The sequence below is a fragment of the Rhamphochromis sp. 'chilingali' genome (assembly GCF_963969265.1).
Source record: "Rhamphochromis sp. 'chilingali' genome assembly, chromosome: 2".
NCBI lineage: Eukaryota > Metazoa > Chordata > Actinopteri > Cichliformes > Cichlidae > Rhamphochromis > Rhamphochromis sp. 'chilingali'.
This window is the reverse complement of record NC_137930.1, coordinates 26,273,490-26,296,592: the sequence shown is the minus strand read 5'-3', so window position 1 is coordinate 26,296,592 and position 23,103 is coordinate 26,273,490. Positions and strand designations below refer to the sequence as shown.

General features: G+C 38.1%; 3 protein-coding genes across 3 annotated transcripts; 1 reads left to right on the top strand and 2 right to left on the bottom strand.

The window, feature by feature from the left end:
• Positions 1-847: 847 nt before the first annotated feature.
• rbp4l (retinol binding protein 4, like) lies at positions 848-2,801 on the bottom strand. The gene is made up of 5 exons (XM_080876455.1): positions 2,688-2,801; positions 2,131-2,248; positions 1,902-2,038; positions 1,369-1,481; positions 848-1,286 (listed from the first exon to the last, which is right to left on the bottom strand). Exons 2-5 carry the CDS (start codon positions 2,245-2,247, stop codon positions 1,063-1,065), a joined length of 591 nt encoding a protein of 196 aa, XP_080732581.1. The 5' UTR covers position 2,248; positions 2,688-2,801; the 3' UTR covers positions 848-1,062.
• A 3,798-nt stretch (positions 2,802-6,599) lies between these two features.
• On the top strand, positions 6,600-19,454 carry pde6b (phosphodiesterase 6B, cGMP-specific, rod, beta). Its single transcript, XM_080876160.1, has 24 exons — positions 6,600-6,731; positions 8,499-8,762; positions 8,838-9,149; positions 10,238-10,390; positions 10,783-10,872; positions 10,996-11,136; positions 11,221-11,295; positions 11,401-11,465; positions 11,554-11,620; positions 11,717-11,764; positions 12,371-12,520; positions 12,712-12,855; positions 13,141-13,206; positions 13,328-13,477; positions 13,585-13,692; positions 13,789-13,898; positions 14,775-14,862; positions 14,956-15,056; positions 15,193-15,300; positions 15,377-15,440; positions 15,548-15,622; positions 16,414-16,497; positions 16,745-16,898; positions 17,741-19,454. The coding sequence occupies exons 2-24, from the start codon at positions 8,604-8,606 to the stop codon at positions 17,794-17,796; spliced, it is 2,568 nt and encodes an 855-aa protein (XP_080732286.1). The 5' UTR covers positions 6,600-6,731; positions 8,499-8,603; the 3' UTR covers positions 17,797-19,454.
• Positions 19,455-20,184: 730 nt separating this feature from the next.
• Positions 20,185-22,137, bottom strand: atp5mea (ATP synthase membrane subunit ea). Its single transcript, XM_080874586.1, has 4 exons — positions 22,067-22,137; positions 21,369-21,423; positions 20,374-20,472; positions 20,185-20,265 (listed from the first exon to the last, which is right to left on the bottom strand). The coding sequence occupies exons 1-4, from the start codon at positions 22,100-22,102 to the stop codon at positions 20,240-20,242; spliced, it is 216 nt and encodes a 71-aa protein (XP_080730712.1). The 5' UTR covers positions 22,103-22,137; the 3' UTR covers positions 20,185-20,239.
• Between the last annotated feature and the right edge of the window lie 966 nt (positions 22,138-23,103).

The following is a 23,103-nucleotide window of genomic DNA, read 5'->3' as shown; positions in this document are numbered from 1 at the left end:
CACACAGAAGCATAAAGCGCTGCTGGGACTTAGCAGATCTGATGGAAACTAGGAGATGGTGTTATTGGCGTTAAACAATCCTATCAGAGTTAAGCCTGCTGCCTAACCGACTATTTCTAACTAACACTGTCCAGACTGGCCTGCCAAACATTCCTCTTACTAATATCCACGATCCCCCGAATCTCTGAGCAAGAAAGACCCAACAACAAAATATTAGAGTCCCTAAAACTCCCTGGTTCTATCTGAGTAAATACATTACTTTCCAGCTTATTGTAGAACACCAACACAATCACTCACCAGCTATAGAAAGCATTTCTGTCTCTGTCATTCTTGAAATTAAAGACGTATTATTATGTTGACAGATGTCTTTCCTCTTTCTCTTGCAGCATTTGATCTAACTTGTATTGTAACTTTACAAAAAAAGAAGGGCACACAGGGTCAGTTGATCTTTGTGGTTGTGAGGCCTAACCTGCTGACACAAACAGTCCAGACAAGAACACTCCTAATTTGATCCATGACCCTAGAGTACCCTCAGCTGAGTTAGTATAACAGGACTAAGATCGCAAAACATTAGTAAGCTCATTACTGCTCGAGTGTATTGCGTTGTTTTGGCTGCATTTTCGTGGGCTCAGAGAGGATTACCCACTTACTTTACATGGCTGTGTTTTCAAAGCTGGAGCACTGACAAACATTCCCTATGTTTCTGTGGTTCGGTGTGCTACTTAACATCTTATCTTAGTCCGTTTAGGTTGAATTTTCTTCTTTATGGGCCAGATTTTTGAGCAGCATAAAGAAGGATGTTTTTCAGACATATTTTGTTTAGAAAAAACATTTATTTTAGCTTTCACATTCACACGAGACTCTGGAAGACTGATGTTTTCCTTTAACAGACAGTAGATGGATTTGAGAAACAGTGGAAGATCTCAGATATTCCTCTACTTTCATGTGTTCCTCATGCACATTCACTCTCACATTCTCCCACTTCTTGGTGTCAAACCACCTAGACTGCAGCTAGCTGGCACACTCTTCTGCTCCTCACTCTTTCTCTTAATCCCTTTCGATTCAGCAGGCTCCAGACTGCAGGACAGGTTGGAACTCTCCAGCCATGCAGATATCGTCCTGCTTTTGGCGGACGACACGCTGGATGGCGGGAGGAAGGCCACGGGGGTTCCTGGAAAAGACAAGGGCGTAGCCGTCCTCACAGCTGCCGTCTTCTTTCAGGGTACGGCAGGCGTAGGTGATGGCGTAGTTGTCGTAGTCTGTGTCAATCACCCAGTAGTTGTCGCCTGAGTTATAGAAAGGAGGAGTGTGAGGAGGAATGAGGGGATAAAAGAAATATACGGGAGGGTTCAAGTGTGCAGAACCAACCTCCACTGGACAGGTAGCTGGCCAGTCCTTGGTAGTTCATGAACATCTTGCCGGGTGTGGAAGGGTCAGGTACAGAGTACTGTGCAGCCATGTCAGCACACACAACCCAGAAGCTGCGAAACAGTGATACAAACACAAATATGTCTAATACTATATTTTACACTTTCTCTAAACAAAGCCTAGCTCATTGCATGCTTATCTAAGCTTACATTCCTGTATAAAAACCCTCTCTCTAAACTGTGTTTCTTCCTAATCCTTCCTAATCCTGAGAAAGCCAAGCCTGCAGCTAATGCTGTCCAGAATGTTCTTCTAAAAAGTGTATGTGTTTATGTCTTAAAGCTTTACTGGAACTCAAGCACCACGTGTAAGCTTTTCTTAACCGCTGACCTGATAAACTGAAGGTTCAAGTTACCTTCACCTCATCAGGTCTTACAGATAATGAGCAGATAATGAGATAATGAGTGTAATACAGCAATATGGATGCATACATCAACTGTGAGGGCAAAAAATCTGCACCCGACCTTTTAACTTACCCAAACAGAGTGACGCGTCCCTTGGAGGAGGCGGTCATGGAGCCATCGTCATCGATGGTGTACTCTGCTGAGATGTTGTCCTGCAGGAACAGGCCTTCAGGGTCCTTCTTCTGCAGTGCATACCACTTCCCTGCATACTTCAGTGAAAATGAAACGAGAAAAGCAAAGTCAGAAATTATCCTTTTGTTGTTCATCATTGTTGCTGTCTGTGTATTTTAAATTCACTCACCCTCTTGGGGTCAAAGTCCTCTTTCACAGAGAAGCTATCAACAACGCAGGAGGCAGACAGACAGCGTTCCACGCAGGACACCAAGACCAACAGCAGGGCAAGCTTAGAGGATCCCATTCTGTAATGAACTTATATATCAGTGTTTTCAGAGTAATCAAAGATTCAGTACAAGAGAGCCCGCAGTATTCATTGTAATAGGCTGTTAAATACAAATTTGAATGAATAAGTTCCACCGATGAAAGAAAAACATTTCTGGAAAGTTCACGACAACGCCTGGAGTCTGTATACTAAAATCGGAGATACAGTCAGTCAGATCTCATTTTACACTCGAGCACTATGTTCCAGTCTATCATTAATGATATCATGTAGGACTATAGGAAAATGACTAATTCACAGCTATATATGTCCAGCTCACCACTCTCAATAATTAAACCTAACGGGAGCTGAAGGAACATAAATCACACAATTTCTGATCATCACGACTGACAGAATTAAAAGAAATTCCCGAAAAGTAGCTGAAAGGATATTTTTTTCAAATAAATATTTCAATGTCATACCTGTTTTGGGTTAAATTAGCAATAGGAGTTAAAAATAAGTTTTCTGTGTGCAGTTATCCACCAGGCTGGGTCTTGTGTCAGAAGCTGCCTTTATATACATGCACCACAGACAAGCTTATGGCTGATTTTCATTGCCTGGGACTAAATAAGGTGCTTAAATCTAGAGCTAATCCTGTTCGTCTGAAATCCTTAACGTAATCTGGCTTTTACCTTCAAACCTGCCCAAGACTTACTATAAAAACAATTAGACCATTATGTAAGTGACTGGAAGAGCTGTAAAACAAGACACATGCTGCCAACAGATGGCAAGTGAAATGTGTCTGACTGTGTGCAAAATACAAGCAGTGGTTGATTTTTAAACTTAGAGATTTGATAATAGTAATGAAAATGCATGTCTGAAATCCAAACAATGAGGTCAATTGTTTGGATTGTTTTGTCCATTTTATTAAAACCAGGAATCTTTATTGGGAGTTTAATTAAAGGACAAAACGCCAGGCTACACAATGAAGACAGAGGGAGACTAAAATCACTGTGTGACACCACATTGAAAAATTGAAAATTCCAAAATTTACTGGATTTTGATAAACCCAAAAAGGTATTTTATGAGGAAGCAGGTTAGTCTTTTCTTTTTAGTAGATAAAATAATGGCAAAAACAAAAGAGTTTGGGGTCAAAAAAGGGTCAAGAGGTCAAAAGTCAATTTCAGCAATGGAAAAGTGCTGTGTTAGCATAGTACAAATTCACCTGAGAAACTTCCGTGTCTGTTTAGGATGAGAAAACAAACAGGAAAGAATGAGTACATGCTCCCTTTTCCGACATGCATTTCTTGAAAAACAGCCATGCAGTAAGGAAATAAGCTCTATCTTAGATCCCACATGCAACATTTGTGTGTGAAGTGAGAGAAAAAGAACAACTTGGAGCTCAAACCACCAAAAAACCTATGTTTTTATCAGCTGTATAATAAAAACGTGGTCAGAAAACACTGATTTGAGATGTGAGCTGTATTCTGTTTTGCTTTGATACTTTGGCAAGTCTGGAAAGTGTTGTAAACAACTGAGATGCACTTCATTGATAAGCACAATTTAATGGACACTAGCTCAGGCCACCAGGCAGGAGAGGGTGAATAAAAGTAGACAATCTAGTTATGTCATCTTGTTTTGGCTGAACAATCAAGGTGTAATGCTCTTTAAAAAAGTCCAAAAATACTGATAGATGAGTAAAATAAGAAAATGTGCCCCACCTGTTAAAAAATATATATATTTTAAAGAATTTTGGTAATTTCAGAGAATTGGCCTCACAAGAGTACAAACTAAGCCCACAAGAACATACCGGACATCGCATTGTTATTCATAAACTTACACACAGACCCCTGTTTGTGATTTCTACTTTCCTGGATTGACCTTGGTCACCTGAGATTACTGCTGGCATTTTACATCATGTAATAATATCCACAGGTGTCTGTTTTAAAATTTACCTTAGTGTCTGTTTGTTTATATTCGACTTACTACTGTTACAAATCCTGTTTAATCTGATATCCGGTGAAAAATTAAGCAATCGGTGTAAACTAGTGCAGCTCCGAAAGTAAACAGCGTCTTCAGTGAGGACACACACAGACAAGTCAGTCAAGACAGCAGCTCTATTTTCTCCACTGACTGGAGGAATACAGTTTAATCCTGCTTGTAAGAACAGAAATAGATCCCTGATAAAAATACGTACTCTACACCATCGTTAAATTCCTATGTGAAGAAATAGTTAGTTCCCTTATAATACTGTTGTATTTTCATTTAACCTTGAAAAAATCTAAGCGTGGTATATGTGTATGTAAAGGTTATGAAACTGGCCACAGTAATTACTAACAGTTAAAAAAAAAAAACTGGTGTCATTGTTTGACCTTCAACTACTTTAAATCTCAAGAATGATCTTCAGGTAATTTTTTTTTACACTTCTGGCGTTTTGGTCTGTGAGCCTTTCTTTAGAGTGTGTAGGTCTTAGGCTTTAAGAGCTCTAACTAAAAATATGTTTTCTATCCTTAATGCAAGATGTTCTTTGTATAAATCTGAGGTTCCTTGTTTGAACAAAATGTTTTGATGTGACCGTAAATGGAAACAACATGGTGGCAATCTGGTATCGGTCATTTTGCTAATTTGCTACGATATGTATCAAAGGCGAAAGCCCCAAAATGTAAAAAAAAAAAGTAAATTTTTTTTAAAGTACTGGCAGCTTTGTAAAAATACTTTCAGTAGCCTGCAAAAAAATACAAATAAAAAATAAAAATGCAAAAAAGTGGAATAAACCCAAATCACCAAGCCTCAAACAATGGATGGATGCTGTCAATGATATCTACAGTATGTAGTGGAAAGTTCACTTTTAGCCCAAGAGGAGAAATCTTTACGAGAAAATACACTTCTTTTTTTCAGTGAACTCATTATGAACAATCCAGATTCATAATTCATTGAGGCAGAGTTGTATTGACTGATGTGCCCCAATATGTATGCTTAATAAAGACTAATAAAAAAAAAGGAAACCCCCCAAAATAAAGAACAAAGTGAAAAGTATGGGGAAGTCTGTTAATCCTTTTCGGCAGCACATACTTTGTAACATATGCTTAGATAACCACTGCATGTGCCCACACAGAAGGAAAAATAGGAGACTTGCAGATCATGGATCACTCAACATCTTTCTAGCCTGCGTCTGTTGCCATCGTGTGGTGCATGGCAGGATTGCAATATAAGAAAGCTAATATGTGAGTAAATCTTTCAGTTTATTTTCATTTTTTCATGTACTAAACTAAAAGTCTACATCTTTGGTTTCATCTCTGTTATTGTAGAGTCTTTAGGTCACAATATAAAGCACATTGAGATGACTCTTGTTGTGATTTGGTGCTACATAAATACTATTGAATTGAACTGAATTGAATAGCTCGACAAATACTGAAATAGTAGTAACATTAATGACCATATGGCTTTTCATCCAGACCCATAATTAGGTAACATTTTCTATTACTTGGTTCATGATCAACACATGCAAAACAAATGACACTGACATCGGCTTTATATGTGCTTTGTTTTGCTAACAGTGCTAATGAAAAAATGTTCACATGCTAACAGAAGGTGAAAACAGTAGACATTACTATTCATTAGCATGTTGAACAATGTCATTGATTCAGTTCAATTTGTCTCTATTCAAATTAACAATTAGATTTATTTCAAGGAACTTTACATTATAAGCTGTTTTACTTGCTATGATTAGTGCTGTAGCATGCTGATTGCAGCTGTTAGCTTTAAGTGTTTGCTCAAGTACCGTATTAGAGACCACTGATTAGGCACAAGGAAACAAGTTTATCTGACCTAAAAAAGTTAAGAATAAACTTTGGGCTTTTACAAGAGGTCAGCTAAAAAGAACTAAATTCAGGATTTATCTGAAGTAAATTGGGACATACCTAAAAATAACACTGCTAGCTAATGTCTAAAAAATACTTGACCAAAACTAAACAAAGAATCATGGGAAACGACAAACAAGAACAACAAAAAAACAGTTAGTGTAACAGTTACTTTTAACTTAACATTAATCAAATCCAAACCAACCACATACAGAACATCAAAACCAATGAATTAAATCAAGGTATTTTGACAAAACAATTCCATTCCACCCCTGTGATGTGGCAACACTTGGTATATTCCAATTACCACTTCCTGTATTTATAGGAGCTCCATCCACTTCATTCAGAATATACCACCAGAAGCATTAACAGAGCCAGAAAACAAAATTATATATGTGTAATTTAGCCAGACTAAAAACTAAGATGATTCAAATGCGTGTTCAAGTGTTTTTAGGTGACTTATACTATACTATTATACACTATAGTTGTGTGGCTGATAATGTGGCCGTCTCAGTACTTCACAGAGCTGCTAACATGGTGATGGTGGGACGCTTTAGTTTGCTGGTCACTGTGTAAGATTTAAGCATTCATTCATATTAGGTAAACTAAAGCACTAAGAAGAGGAAATATGCTGGTGCACAAGTGAGCATGCATAGTGAGGCTCAGGTGAGTGCGTACATGATTCCTGTGTAGATGATACATGGAGTAACACAACCGGTGCACATCATACACATCCTTATCAAACTAAATCAATAAACACCTCCTGACCCTATCATGAATGTGCACAGATACGCACTCACACAGACACACACAGTACCAGTAATCTATTGTAGTGGAAGGAGATTATGTATTTGACCTTTTGTTTAAGATGTTTATGAAACCTTATTATAGACAGGACCTCAGTGCACTGAATCAAAGGATTAATTTTCCCACAGAAGCACACAGCGTCTCATTTTCCACTGTCTATATGTGCATTACAGGTTTAAAGACTACATGAGGAGAAAGCCAGAGTTTGGGTGCTGACCTCATCAGGCAGCGTTTTAACTAAACAGAGCTTATAAAGAGGAGGTCGAGATTAATGAGGAACTAAAGAGCTTTCACAGGTAGACCTAGGAGAGAGAGACAGAGAGAGGGAGAGAGAGGCAGAACTGGCATACTGTAACTGAAAAATATAACATATACAATAGACATGAAAAGCAAAGGGTGTGTATGTAATACAAATATATATCTTATAATTTTGTAGATTTTATAATCATTTAGATTTAATAATGCAACAAATTTTTCATTCACAGCAGTGCAGAAATATGGAGACAAATAATATTTTATTTACTGATTTTATGTTTCATTAAAGTTTTCAGTAATCAGTCAGCTAATTAATTTGTTTTTTTCATATTTGTTTTTCTTACTAGTCATTTTTACTGTGGATCCATTGCTATATCAGCATTTACAAGTAAATTTACACATTTACAAATTGTGTTTATCAGTGGTGCACATCAATTTTGTATTAGCTAAATATTCCTAGTAAAATTGAGTAAAATTGTATTATTGTTATTATTTATATTTTGGACTAGCACAAAAGAGATAGAAAATATATTTATACTAATGATTATTAGTGGAGAATTTAAAAAATGTTAATAAAATAATAAAATTGCTATTTTAAACATCTGTATTGACCCAGAAATTTAAAAACAGGACCATCATTTCTATTTATTGGTTTCAGAGCCTTTAAACCTATATCTGTATATCTATAATGCTTATATATTTAAACAAATGTTTAAATGTTTAAAACACCTCAATAAAAAAAACAGTCTGAGACCAACGAAGAAGACTCGCTGTTTTTTCATTGGTTTTTAAGCTTTTTATTATATTCTCCCCTCAGAATTTTAAAGAAAAGTTATAGTTATTGTGTATTAAGTTATTGTGCCACGATGCTTAAATGCGTACATCAACAAAATCAGTAATTAACAGCAAAAAATGAGCCAAGTTGAATTTGTAGTGCAATGCCAGCAGAAAACCTAAAAAATAATTATTCCTTTAGGGACCTGACAGTATATATTTTACTTTTGTTTTGGACAAAAGCACAATGGTGTCTGGATCCTTTGGCCTACATATCCCTTACTACATGATCAGCTGATGAGTTTAGTGTAGGCAGATCCCCACTAACCTTCAGCACTATCTGCTGATGACAGAGGGATTGTTGGATTCAGCCCGCTGCCTTCTCCTCAGGGATCTCCCTTTCTCAGTCTGCTTATCCCACTAACAAGAGGGGATTATTTTTTTTATTTTTTTATACCTGCATTTGAATGTGTCCACTTCTGTTTCCCACCTTTGTGTGTAGTATCTGGGTAAGATTTCTTTCTTTCTTGGGGGGTAAAGTTTAGAAAGTTGTCACTATGCAAGTGTTTCCTTTCTTATTTTGTCTTCGATTTCTAGGTGGGGTTAGTTGGAGGAGCAGTGTTGGACGTAGTGGGAGCTCGATCACTGAGCTGAAGAGGGAGAAGACAGGGACACTTGGAAGAGGACAAGGAAGAAGCAATCATGGGTGTACAAAAGGAAGACGTGGAAAAGTTCCTGAACGGGAATCCTGATTTTGCTAAGAAGTACTTTGCCAAGAAGATGAACACCTCCACCATATCGAAGGTTTCAGGACTCCCAGAGAAACAGATCGACTTCAGCCAGTTTCAAGAGCTCAGTCAGGTAAGTTACAGTTTTATTTTTTGTTTATTATTAATATTATTTTTGATCTTTAGTGATTTTTCTGTCCTTTTCAAGATCGAGGAAAGCAAAATCATGTATGACCTGATCAAAGACATGCAAGAGAACATCAACATGGAAAAGGTGGTTTTCAAGATCCTGAGAAGAGTCAGCGCACTCTTGCACGCCGACCGCTGCAGCTTGTTCATGTACCGCCAGCGCAATGGCGTGGGAGAGCTCGCCACACGACTCTTCAACGTGAGCAAAGACTCCGAGTTTGACGATTGCATTGTGCCACCAGACTCTGAGATCGTGTATCCGCTGGACATGGGAATAGTTGGCAATGTGGCTCTGACCAAGAAGTCAGTTAATGTGAAAAACGTCAAGGAGGTAAGGAGGAGGGAGGGCTAATTAATTAGAGGGAAAGCTTAGATGATGAAGGTGTGATTCATATTAGATCACCACCAGGTGACACACAGTGGCTAGAATTAAGAATTAAATCAGTTATAAATATATCACAATAACAGTTTTGATTTATATTCTCATTTATTCTCTCCAATGGAAGGTAAAGGTGGTGGCAAGTTACCCATGATCTGTTCAGTTCTGTTGGATAATCTCATTGGTTGCACATGAAAGAGGCAAGAATGTCAAGATTTGTTACAGTCTCTTTAAAATCAGCCTCTTTAAAATCAAACAGCAGGAGCTGCCGCTGCTCTTTTCCTCACAGAGTAACAACAAAGTAACATTTTTGCACGTTTGCTTTCGTAAATATTCACATATATTAGATATCATACCCTAAAGCCTCATGGTTATAGGGCGAGTAAAAGAAAAGCTAGTCACACACTACACTTGACCACCTGAAGGTGTAAATCCCCTTGTCAGACATAATCCATTTATTTTCAGATCCCATGAGGCTCTGCTCTAGCTGTGGATTAGACACCTCTGGCATTTAGTCAGCAGGAATCTAAAACAGATCATTTCACTTTGATAGCTTACTTTTATATCCCTGTATAAACCTTATATTGTTATTTACACTGTTATATTTTAAAGGAACAGTAGCGTGCATCATACGTTTTGTAGTTTCATAATTAAATTGAGTTGACAAACTAATAAAAATGTGGGATTTGTGGGCCATATCATGCGTTCTTACCTACACACTTACCTCTTATTATAGACTCTATTTATTCTCTAATAAATCTACTCTTGGCTCCTGCAGAACTCTGTTGTATAAAAGTTGTTCATTGTCTCTATGTCACCGTGTTAAGTTGGAGTATTTACTATAAGTGTACACACATTAACTGTAGTACATTGTAAAAGTCTTCTGTCTTCAAAACAATAATCTTAAATGAATTTTTCTAGCGATGTATTCAGCTTTCAGTAAGGCCTTATGAAAGCCTTTGCGGTGTTATATTAATAATGTTTTCTGGATGAGCAATTACATGTCTATGTGCTCTGAAGGCATCTTTCCTGCATTTTAGAACCAGCACTTCAGCTCATTTGTTGACGAGCTCACAGACTACGAGACCAGGAATATTCTGGCTACACCCATCCTCAACGGCAAAGACATGGTGGCAGTGGTCATGGCTGTGAACAAGACCACAGGACCACATTTCACTGCTGAAGATGAAGATGTGAGTCCAAACCACAAAAGCACACGTGCTTGAACCACTCACAGTTGAAACTAATGTGCACAATTCTGTAAACAATGTTTTTCTGCTTTAAGGTAAAGACAATCAGCTTTAGACAGTCAGTCAGTCTTAAGATTGTAATTAAAGACAATTAGTTTCTTATTACAACTGATAAGTATTGCATGAAATATGGGCAAGGTCAGTATGTTCTCTGTTTAAAAAAAGGCACAATAATAAATATAATAATAATAATAATGTGATGTTGCTGATTATATTTATAGTACATTATCTTCATCACCCCTCGACCTTCATTTACAGCATTTTTTTGTACCACAAATTTAATTCTGCCACTTATTTTTTATGTTATTTTGACCCCGTTTCCTCCATCCTCACAGCTTTTTTTGAAGTATATGAGAGTTGCCACTTTGAACTTGAAGATCTACCACCTGAGTTACCTCCACAGCTGTGAGACGCGTAAAGGACAGGTACAGCAATTTTAATGTGCTGTCTTTGATGTAGATACAGAAATATTACTGCAGTGTTACACTTGCACCATGTATTAACCTAATTTTCACCCTTCTTTAATGTATATTTTGCATGTTTTGTAGCTGCTGCTATGGTCAGCCAACAAGGTATTCGAAGAGCTGACAGACATCGAGCGACAGTTTCACAAAGCCTTGTACACAGTCCGAGCCTACCTCAACTGTGACCGCTACTCTGTTGGTTTACTAGACATGACGAAGGAAAAGGTGTGGCTTCTTTCTGTATCTTTGTGTGTGTTAAGCCGTATTTTTGTACCACCGTGAAGTTACTGACTCGTTCTCTGCTTCCAGGAGTTCTTTGACATCTGGCCAGTTTTGATGGGAGAGCAGGCACCTTACTCTGGCCCTGTAACCCCTGATGGCAGGGTATGTTCTTTTATTTTATTTATCTAACATTATTACCAGCACTGCCTTTGCTAGTAAATGTCTACACACTGCTTCCTCTTTCTTCCTGTTTTATTTTGATTTTAGGAGGTAAACTTCTACAAAGTGATTGATTATATTTTACACGGAAAGGAAGACATCAAAGTAATACCGTAAGTGGTTAGATGAAAAAATAAAAGAGATTAATAAAGTTTTAGTGAGAGATAACATCTGTTGATTTACTGCCTGTGTGTCTTATAGCAATCCTCCCGCAGATCACTGGGCTTTGAGTAGTGGCCTTCCCACTTATGTTGCTGAGAGCGGCTTTGTAAGTTTCTTTTTAATTACTTGCAGAAAGCTGTCAAACCAGTTTAACCTAATAAATATTTCCAAACTGATCAGGTTGTTCTCTTCCCTCTCGTAGATTTGTAACATTATGAATGCAGGCGCTGATGAGACGTTCAATTTTCAGGTAAGATATTGTAGACGTCACTGTGTAGAGAGGACGCTACTTTATTAAAAATAAACAGACAAAAAACAAGCAAAAAACAGTGCAGAGTACTTTCAGAGCAGTGGCAGTCACAGTGGTATCCGGGAACGCCCAGGGGTCTGTGACCCATAGCCAAGGTTTGTCGTAACTTTAAAACGTTAATATCTAAAACTTCAGTCGGGGTTTATCAAACCTGTGCTGCTTCTTCCTGGTTTATTATCCAGGTGACTAGTGGGCAAGAGGGATATCTGAATCAGTTATCATCTTTAAGTTATTCCAGGAACAAACTGGTTAAACAGAGAAAATATGCAGACAATCATACTAAGCTTGAATTTTTTTGAAAACACCAAAATGCATCATTAAACCAGACAGAATGATTTACTGGAAAATTAACATGATTAAAATGAAACCTGTTTCTTCATTATTATTAAGACCCCCTGAAGTATTTGGGCTACAATGTTTTAGATTGTAGTTACAGTTCTAAGCTTAAACAGGCCACGCAAGATGTTCTGCTTGTAAAAAAAAGCTAAAGAACCTTTTGCATGTAGACATATGTTATGAGGTCTGCTTGTTTCTTGTGTGTTGCAGAAAGAGCCATTGGACAGCAGTGGCTGGACAATAAAAAATGTTCTCTCGCTGCCAATCGTCAACAAAAAGGAAGAGATAGTTGGCGTAGCCACGTTTTACAACAGAAAAGATGGAAAGCCTTTTGATGATCAGGATGAGCAGCTCATGGAGGTAACAGTAATCTTCACAAAATCATTTAGTGCAAATAAAGACAAATACAGTCCCACCAATGTAATCTGGGAAGATAAAGTGTCTATATCTGTTTTATGTTTATGTGTGGAGTCCACTGCCGACACTGTTTGTGGTGAAGGCTGTACGTGTAACATAGATGGCCATCTTCTGATGATTTTCCTGTTTCTCAGGCTTTGACTCAGTTCCTGGGATGGTCAGCGTTGAACACAGACACCTACGACAAGATGAATAAGCTTGAGAACCGCAAAGACATCGCTCAGGACATGGTGCTCTACCACGTCAAATGTCGAGATGATGAGATTCAGAACATCCTGGTTTGTCCTGTTTAAATGTGTTTTCTCTCCCAGCTGTTAACTGACTGTAAACAGAGTATTTAGATGAATGACAATAGAAAAGGTTTCCAGCCTCATTTGAACTCCCACCTCACCAAAAGACATTGCAAACCATCCAAAAAGAACCAAAAAAAGCTTTTCTTTTTTGACAAGATTCACTAATTTTTCTCTTTGTAGGAGACCAAACTAACACTTGCCATCTTTGTACTTGGCGTTGTTGCCTCAGTTTAAACCTATAACATCAATGGTTTTTGTAATTTCTCCCAGTACACCAGAGAGCTCTATGACTGTGAACCCAGAGACTGTGAAGAGGACGAGCTCCTAGCTATCCTGGTATGTCCAACATGCGTATTCTGATGTCCAGCACATGAATTTGTCCCTCAATTTGGCATATGTTACCAGAAAAGTTTGACATTTTCCATATATGTCTCTTTTTCATTCATTTCCCTCACAGAAAAAAGACCTTCCTCCACTAATTAAGAAGTTTGAGATCTATGAGTTCCGCTTTTCAGATTTTAATTGCACAGAGATGGAGTTGGTGAAGTGCGGGATCCAGATGTACTATGAAGTCGGTGTGGTCAAGAAGTTCCAGATTCCACAAGAGGTAATGCAGATAAACACAAGTGTGCATCTTTATCTTCAGTTTGTGAACAGCCTTTTGGAGCTGTGTCGTTTTTAAATAGATTTAATGATTTGCTGCTCTCCTCTCAGGTGCTGGTTCGATTCATGTATTCAGTCAGCAAAGGGTACAGAAGGATCACCTACCACAACTGGCGTCACGGCTTTAATGTTGGACAGACGATGTTTACGCTACTGACGGTATTTCTTTAATTTTATTAACCTCCATTTACCTCAGCTTAAATGTATATCTTTATACACAGCAGGGCAATATCTTGTGTGTCTCTGTGTGCTCAGACAGGAATGCTGAAGCGATACTACACTGACTTGGAGGTAATGGCGATGATAACCGCAGGATTCCTTCACGATATTGATCACAGAGGGACAAATAACTTGTACCAGGTCAAGTAAGTGCTTATGGGAACTTTTTGATTTCTCACAACAAAATAAAGAAAACTGCTTAAGGTTTGCAGCATTATATAGCATTTAGCAATATATTGTACAGTACCTTGTGCAATATAATTACAATACCTTGTAATCCGAGTAAAGAGATTCTCCTCTTTCTGAAACAGTTTGAATTTTGTCTCTAACACAAACAATTAGTTATGGTCATTTAAAGAGTGCTTGTAAAGTGGGCCTGCTGGCAGGTCGATGATAAAAAGAAAAGTTAAGGAAGGAATTTTTGACATAGTCACTATATTAGGTTTATTTTGAAAGGGGGAAATGATGAGGTAAATTCTCATTTACTTTCCAGCAACGTGTTCTATAAAGTAATTAGCAACATGCCCTAAAAAGGAAAAAAACTACTGGCCGTTTAGCTTCGATGCTACTCTGCTGCATGTGCTGCAGATGTCACTGAAATGGCTGCAAATGGTGAAATCTAAGGCACAAATCAAGTAATTACACGATTTCTGAATTATGCCAAGCAATCAGCTTGTAAACAGAAACAGTGAGTCGTCATTGTTCTGTTCATTTGATGAACCATAGCTACACATATACACACACAGGATATAGTGATCCACAGTCATTACTACAGTGATTATGCATTCGCTTGTAGTTCAGAATGAGCATTAGATCATCTTAAAAGTTCACCTGCACATTTTAACCTTTCAGGAGATCTTTTGAAAACAAAAGGGGAAAAATGTGGTAATAAACTGAATGATGTTTTAAAAAGCCTGTAAATTCTTTTAAAATCTTTCATATATAGTAACTATTATGATAGCCGACTTCAGTCCCATTTGAAATCTTGCTGGTATCTGAGGATTTTTATTTTCATTCAACAGATCTGGTAATCCTCTGGCCAAGTTACACGGCTCTTCCATTTTGGAACGGCACCATCTAGAGTTTGGAAAGTTCCTCTTGGCTGACGAGGTGAGTAACAAGACGCTAACGAGAGATTAGCTTAGGTTACTTGTATTCTTTATTCGGTCACTAATGACATTTCTTTGCTCCTCTCCTATGCAGACACTGAATATCTATCAGAACCTTAACAGGCGACAGGTTGACCACGTGATCCATCTCATGGACATCGCCATCATCGCCACTGACCTGGCTCTTTATTTCAAGTCAGTACTACTTTTCATTTGCCTGCCCTTGCTCCCTGACGATAAATGTCTTATTTTTCTAATGTTTTTACTGTCAAACTACATTAAAAAGTAGACAAACAGTAAGTAAATGATTCTTCTCCTTGCACCTTTCTAGGAAGAGAACCATGTTCCAAAAGATTGTGGACCTCTCACATACGTATGAGGATGAAAAGAAATGGGTCGACTTCATGTCACTAGAAACAACCAGAAAAGAGATTGTCATGTGAGTGCAGCTAACATGCACAGTGTTACTTGCTCCTGCACATTTCTCTGAGGCTGCAAACTGTTTTCTGTTTCAGGGCCATGATGATGACCGCATGTGACCTGTCCGCAATCACAAAGCCTTGGGAAGTTCAGAGCAAGGTGAGAAGCACAGAAATTATTGGTGTTGATAGTAAGCTGAGTCACAAATGAGTAAATAATGATTTTTGCATTATTTAAGAGCATAACCACGTTTGTATGTCTTCCAGGTCGCCTTGTCTGTGGCAGCAGAGTTTTGGGAACAGGGTGACTTGGAGAGGACTGTACTGGAGCAGCAACCCATTGTGAGTTTATTTACTGCTGGAGTGTATTTGTGCTCATAAAAATAGACTTATTTGTTTCACATTTAAATGTATAATTATTCATTTGTTGTTGTTTTTTTCATGATACTGCCAGCTAGATACAATGTCCAGCACTATATTTCCTAGCTTATTACAGATGTGTAAAGGGCAGAATAAAGTTGTAGTGTCTCTTCAGCAGCCCACACACGTCACTTTAGGGATCGCACTCATTATGTAGCTGAGCAGAAACCCACCTGAGGAAAGGTGAACTACTCGTACAGAGGCAAAGGACGTCATAAGACAAGTTTCAAGTAAAAAAATAAAGCTTTTTCAGACAAAGTGAAGTGACTGGGGGCGATCGTGGCTCAAGAGTTGGCAGTTCGTCTTCTAATCGGAAGGTTGCCAGCTCGAGCCCCGGCTCCGACAGTCTCCATCGTTGTGTCCTTGGGCAAGACACTTCACCCGTTGCCTACTGGTGGTGGTCAGAGGGCCCGGTGGCGCCTGTGTCCGGCAGCCTCGCCTCTGTCAGTGCGCCCCAGGGTGGCTGTGGCTACAATGTAGCTTTCCATCACCAGTGTGTGAATGTGTGTGACTGGGTGGTTGACTGAATGTGTAAAGCGCTTTGGGGTCTTTAGGGACTAAGTAAAGCGCTATACAAATACAGGCCGTTTTTACTATTTTAAAGTAAAAATGTAACCATGTGTGGAAGTGTGTGTGATTAGCTACAGACTTGCACTGATTTCATTAATTATATGACAGTTCTGACTGCGCTAAATGTTTGTCCCTCCCACCAGCCCATGATGGACAGGAACAAGTCAGCTGAGCTTCCAAAGCTTCAGTGTGGTTTCATTGACTTTGTCTGCACGTTTGTCTACAAGGTAATAATGATTATTACATTCTTGCTCACCGAATATGTGCACTGCATGGCTCCTGTCACTGTTTCTGTGCAAAAACTAGGTTAGTCTGAACACATTTAAACCACTGGGTCAATTCTTCTTCTTATTGTTATTTTTTTTTATTATGTATTTGTGTTTTCAATGGAGCATCACCATCTCCTGTACAGCTCCCCTCTTCTGTGCTGCTCCATGCTAATTTTTCATTTCTTCTTTGCATCTTATCTTTAAGGAGTTTTCTCGCTTCCACCCACAAATCCAGCCCATGCTGGATGGCATCTTAAACAACAGGAAGGAGTGGAATGCCAAAAAGGAAGAGTACGAGGCTAAGCTCAAAGCCATCGAAGAAGAAAAAGCTGCTAAAGAGGCAGCGGCAGCCAGCAAAGGTAGGGTGTGTCTTTACAATAATCAGAACCCTACAAGGAACTGTTAAAAAGGTTGTTGACTCAGAGAGGCAGAGCACTGAACCCAAACAGGTGGAACAATGTAAAGTGCAAAAATAAAAGAAATGCAATGATTTGAAAGTTATTAAGTAATCTGAAGGTAGCACAGAGACAACCTTTCACAGTGCTAAAAAAACAAACAACAACAACAAAAAACCCCACTTTTAAATCGATACCAATTAGCCCAGTTTGGTGTCTGGACTGTTTAATACATGCAGAATTCAATGGATAGCTGAATATGCTGTGCCCAAACCTTCAAATATCATTCAGCATTAATGGGGCCTTCATAGAAGGGCAAGTTACTCACATCATGTGCACTAATCCATCTCTACACCGTTGAGCTGCATGCTGATAGTAAGCCAGGTTGAATCCTCCGTCTTTAGTGTGGAGGATTCAACATTAAAAAAAACAAAAAAAAAAACAAGAAATAATGTCAGTTTTCTACTTTTTTTCCACCTCAGTTCATCTTGAATGGGTTCAGGCCCAGAGGAGGTGATAGTGCTTTTAATTTGCTTCACATCTGAAACACCAAACCTCTCTGAGGTCTCTTTTTCTACCTAACTATGTCATTGACTTGTCATGAAACTTTCCACCAGGTTTTCAGCCTTTCTTTGGTCTAACACCAATATTTTTGAACAGTGTTGTGTCTATTTTTAGTTAAATATCTCGTTTGGATTGTAGAATGGGTTCATATATTAAAATTAGCCACAACACAAGTGATCATTTGGTTTCCAGTGCTTTAATTGTATACTTACCCTTTTGTTGAATATTTAATTGTTTAACAGCGGCTGCAAACAACCCCAGTGGTGGGTCTGGCTCCAAGACCTGCTCTGTGTGCTAATCAGCCAAAGAACTGCTGACATTCCTGGGGTCTACGAAGACACTCATGACAGACTGAGTCTCACCCCAGCAGAAACAAACAAAAGAAAAAGTCAGGGAGACGGATATATGAATGCACAGCCCTGTAGTAACTCTTCAGAAAAGGGGGTCCAGTCGGAAAAGGAAAAACCTGAACACGGCGAGATCTCCACCAAGAAGAGCAAAGCTTTATTTTTAAGAGGCCAGGTGAGCCAAAAATTAATTCGGATCAAGGAAAGACTGACCACATTTTGAAAAAAGGAAAAAAATCCTGCAATTACATTTGAGGCAAAATTGCTGCTTCCTGTCTTAAAATAATTGTACTTTTATGAATCAAGACTGAAGATGATTTTTGCATCTCGTGTTCCTCTGATCTTAAAAAAGTTTGCTTATCTTTAAAGGATTTGTGTTAGTGACAATGTGTGAATGTGTGTGTGCTTGTTGTGTGTTTCTCATATGTACAACTTTTTTATTTTTTCCCCAATTCTTCCAAGTATTTATTTACATGGCAAACATCTCAGGAGGACACAGCCTACATCTGTGTAGTAAACAATAATCCTGTACAGAAAGGGAGTGCAGTGCTTTTTTTTAAATGCTCGGGCCTCTTTAGATTATTTAAAATGTTTGGGCTTTTAATTTTCCATATATTTACTATTATAGTACTTTAGTTTTCACAGAACATAGAGTTATTGTTTAATCATATTCAAAAGTAATCCACTGTTGACTACTTCCAGTCACTATTTACAAATGAGAGTCTGTTTACTTTGTCTGCAGAGAGCCAAAGGTAAATGTTCGGTCGTGCTACAGGAACAGCTTTTAAAAAGAGTTTTACAGTGAACACTTATGAGTTCACAGTCAGCAAAAGTCTGTAGATGCTTATTCATGATGCCTTTATATTGTAAATATACAGTATGTGGTCTATGAATGTGAGACGGTAGCCTCGGATATGTATTTTCCAAATATAGAATTATAAATGTCTTATTAAATAAGAGCGGGAAATCAGGTGGTCACACATAAAACTGATTTATTTGGTTGATTTTGTCTGAGATTTAATTAATTTTGCTCTGTTCATATCTGCTACAACATGAGCACAATCAAATACTGGGATCAGAAAGTTTACTCAAACTGCTTTAGAGGGAGTTGTACTACATCAATCCCTGATTGAAAGCTTCTCCCTGCACTGGACTCCTCCCAAATAGGACGAGAAGTCAGTCAGAGCTCACCTGCTCAGCATCAGGAAGAGTAACCATAATGACAAACAACCATGTGGCTTATGTGAAAGGATACAAAAGGAAAAGCAAGAACAAGCAAACGCCACACGACTGGTCAGGTTTCGAGACCCAAACCCAGGACTGTTGTGCTGCGAGGCAGCAGCACTAATCGCTGAGCCATCAGGCTATTCTTATAACAATCCCTGAGTGCAGGCCTCAAAGGCAACAAGGACACAGAGCTGTTTGAGACAGCATGAAGAAGCAACTGAGCTTTGTGTATAGACTTGTACATACCATCGCCCTTCCTGTAAATATAAAGATGCAAATATTTTTCTAGTTTGATGCTAGAGGGCCTTACCTTATTATTTATAAAGCACTAGAAAAAGAGTCATAAAGCTGAATAACAAATGCATTGTGCTAGCTTCAATTTACAAATATTTAAAGTGTTCCAGATATGGCACTGCTATGATAAAAATGCCTGTGTGATAACATTAGGTCCCAAATCAATTTAAATGTGCTTTGGATGTACCGTGGATGTTTTTTTAATAGACTTAAATTACTTTTTGGTCAGCATTTCAAAGCTTGCCTCCTCATGTGCTCCAAATGTACAATGATGACCCCAATAAAAGCAAGTGTATTTTTAACCGGGTGGATTTATTTCCTGTGATGGTGAAACTTACCAAGAGCCAACATTATTGTTGGAATCTGGTCATTTATTCATCTTCCCCTCATCCTGAATGCAGGGATCAGTTAAGGCGCGTCCTGGCCTTAACTGACCCCCAGCCATTATGATTATAATGCAAGAACATGTTCTATATAATGCTATAATGCAATATGGAGTTCATTATGAAGGTTACAATATTACACAACCCACAAGAGTATTGAGGGATCGCTTCTGTCCACACTGCACTTTCTACTACTGGTCCCTGACCCCAATCCTAGGATTGCTGCTAAACTAGGCCAGGATTACAACCACGCTCCTCCTCCAGACTCAATTCCCACTGAAGGACAGGTGTACACACAAACACAGACTAGCTCGAGTCACGAAATGTGCATGTGTGTTTGTCAAACGCAACTAGAAGGTTCAAAAGGCTTAGTTCAAAATAAGAAGTGACGACTAATACGAGGCAAATTCAAAAAAAGAAAAAAGTAAAGGACACTTTATTGATTACATTGGAAATATTTATTGTTCAGCAACATAAGTCAGGAAATGGTTCATTTGAGGATGGTGTCAGAATTTGCTGCAGAGACAGAAAAAGAATGAGGAAACATGAATATGTTGGCATTAAAACAAACAAACCTAATTTCATGTGACAGACAAACAAAGGCTGTGTGTGATTCTGCGTTACCTTCAGAGAGTTGTTTGTAGATGCGTTCCTGCTCCTCTCTGGCCTTCTTCTCCGCTTCCTCAACCCTCCTCTCCTCCTCAGCAATGGGCTTCAGGTAATCTTAACAAAAATTACAGAGCCCATCACTAAGCATTCTTAGAAATCACAGTGGTATTCTTAAGACACATTACATAAGTGTATCTGAGCATAGATAGCCCTCATTTTCTAAGACTTTTGTGACTTCATAAATCCATCCTTTAGTTCCCCCTCCCCATGTGCTAAAGACATCTTCATGGAAATTAAGGGTGCCCTAAAGTACAAATAATCCTTGCAAGCACATATCCCTTCCTCTGTGACATAAATTTATTAATAAGCAACTCCTGGAGTTAGTAGTAGTTTTCGCAACTGTTTTTCCTTCTGTCATACTAGTCTGTGTCTAATTATGTGTGCCTTCTTACATGCTTCATTCTTAATATAATTTTAGTAATTCAAGAATTAAGGCGGCAACGTCCTGAAGCTTTATGACTTTCAAAAGATAAAGAGTTAAATGACTAAAGCAGATAAAATTATCTTAGAATAAAAAGAAAGCTTTCTATGAAAACTTTACTTTAAAGAAAATGTATGTGTTTTAAAAGACCCTGGAAATTTTAGCTAACAAAAGCAAAGTGGCTAAACTACAAGCATGAAGTCTCGGTGTTAGCAAAGGAGCTCAAAGCAGCTATGAGCTATGAGCAGCTATGAAACAGAGAAAAACAAATCTGTTGCACCTGCTTTTGAGCAACACCTAATCAGTTGTTTCAGTAAGAGAAGATCCTAGAAATCAGAATCAACCACGAAAACTGCAATTGGTGCATCTCCTGTTTAGGGTATAAATGCTGTGATATGTGGTACAGTAAAAAATAAAATAAAACCCTTGCATCTGTCACAAACAATGTACATTCCTGACTTTCTGTTCCAAGTTTTTCCTTTTACGCACTGACACAAACCAGTTAACGCATGCGCACACATGGACTTACCAAATCGCTGTTTGCCGTAGATCACGCCGAGTAGCAGGGCAGACCATCTGGCCGTCTGAAATGGAAAACATATGGTGTTAACAAACATGTTATCAAGCGAAACATGTGTGAATAACCAGCTAACCATGCGTGATTCATATGTCGCAGCTCACGCACGGTTATCTTGTTCATCTTATCATCTTGTTCATATCATATGAACAAGATGAACTTAATTTCCACAGCCTGTTCTGTCGTTACTGTCAATCGCTGATATATAACTACCATTTTATGCTTAATTCTGTAATTTCATATTTAAAAACATCGTGTGTGGTCACGATACCGTACAAAAACCTAAACGAAGTGCGCCAAATGAGCCGTGACAAGGGACGAAGTCCAGTTTTTCTCTGACCTTTCAGCATACGTAGTGAACAACAACCACAACACTATTAACTATTACTCAGCCTAACAACATGGCATGGGTATTACTAGTCATAATACCTGCCTCTGTCAGATGTGAAAGATGCCGCAGAAAGCAACCGTTTGCGAGGAAGCATTCACCTCTCAATGTCACTGCTAGCAAACACTAGCTAAGATGCTAATACATTAACTTCCATTAACGCGAGTCTGCGTGTATTAGGGACAGACTGTGGCTTAGACATATTTGTCCATTTACATTTACAGTAATAAAAGCTATACAAGCTACAAAATTAATGTTTTACCTTGATGAGCGGCGACACTGCAACGGGGGGAACCATGTTGAAGCTAGGATGTGACTTCCGGTCGAAGCGGAAATCGTTTTTTTTCCCTTGAAGCAGTGCAAAATTGGACTTTTAGCGGAACATGAAATAATAATAATAATAATAATAATAATAATAATAATAATAATGATAATTATCATCATCATCATCATCATACGTCAATGCAAACAGTGGGCTAACACAACAGATATAAAGCTGCAATGTCGTGCCAACTTACCACACGGACAAGGTAGAGTGCTTTAACAAGTTAGAAATAAATAATTATTTGTTGAATATCTGTTGCAAACAATATTTCGTTAGACAACACGGTTTAATTCAAGTTTTTCTTCCATTTATATCTAACCTTTTATTAATGGGGCAGTGTTTGTTTGATAAATCTCAGAACTTGCATTATGTATTTTCAGAGGACGTTTCCAAAAATGTGTAAGAGATACTGATTTGGTCCGTTTTAGTGTTTATTTCAGTTCTGTTTAGTTTCATTTAGTTTACACGTTTTTATTTAGTTAGGATTTACTTTATTTAAATGTTCATTTTATTTTTGTTTTGGGCAATATTTGTAAAAGTCAGTATTTATGAATCTTAGAATATACCATATAGAACATACCATAGCAATATACCAATATATCCAGACATGGACAGAAATATGTCAGATTAGTGTGCTTTCTTCAGCATATGAACAGTTATTCAGTGGTAAGCTTGGCTCAGAATGAAGGCCTGATAGTCAGAAATAACAGGAAAATCCAGAGTATCTGATAAACAAAAGTGCATTATACGTGAGTAAAACTAACATTTCTGATGATAAAAGCATCTTTGTTTTTAAAGTTTTTAAAGAGTTTTACAATGAAAACACTTAAATTGTTCACAATTTAGTGTTTCATTCGTAAGTGTTTCAATTGAATCACGTGGTTTAGGTGTTATGTACGTAGTCATGTGTCAGTACTGCCAGGTTTTTATTTGTTTTTGTGATTTGTGTCTCATTGAAGTTTGAATTCGCTGTA

Bases quoted from the DNA above. Each gene is read 5' to 3' on its own strand.
- atp5mea (XM_080874586.1), bottom strand. From the start codon at position 22,102: ATGGTTCCCCCCGTTGCAGTGTCGCCGCTCATCAAG. The intron at 20,473-21,368 runs GTAAGTCCATGT...ATTTTTGTTAAG, and splicing joins CTACGGCAAACAGCGATTTG to ATTACCTGAAGCCCATTGCT. The intron at 20,266-20,373 runs GTAACGCAGAAT...CTGTCTCTGCAG, and splicing joins CTACAAACAACTCTCTGAAG to CAAATTCTGACACCATCCTC.
- pde6b (XM_080876160.1), top strand. From the start codon at position 8,604: ATGGGTGTACAAAAGGAAGACGTGGAAAAGTTCCTGAACGGGAATCCT. The intron at 12,856-13,140 runs GTTTGTCCTGTT...AATTTCTCCCAG, and splicing joins ATGAGATTCAGAACATCCTG to TACACCAGAGAGCTCTATGA. The intron at 16,498-16,744 runs GTAATAATGATT...CTTATCTTTAAG, and splicing joins TCTGCACGTTTGTCTACAAG to GAGTTTTCTCGCTTCCACCC.
- rbp4l (XM_080876455.1), bottom strand. From the start codon at position 2,247: ATGGGATCCTCTAAGCTTGCCCTGCTGTTGGTCTTGGTGTCCTGCGTG. The intron at 2,039-2,130 runs GTGAGTGAATTT...TTTTCACTGAAG, and splicing joins AGGACTTTGACCCCAAGAGG to TATGCAGGGAAGTGGTATGC. The intron at 1,482-1,901 runs GTAAGTTAAAAG...ACTGTTTCGCAG, and splicing joins GGACGCGTCACTCTGTTTGG to CTTCTGGGTTGTGTGTGCTG.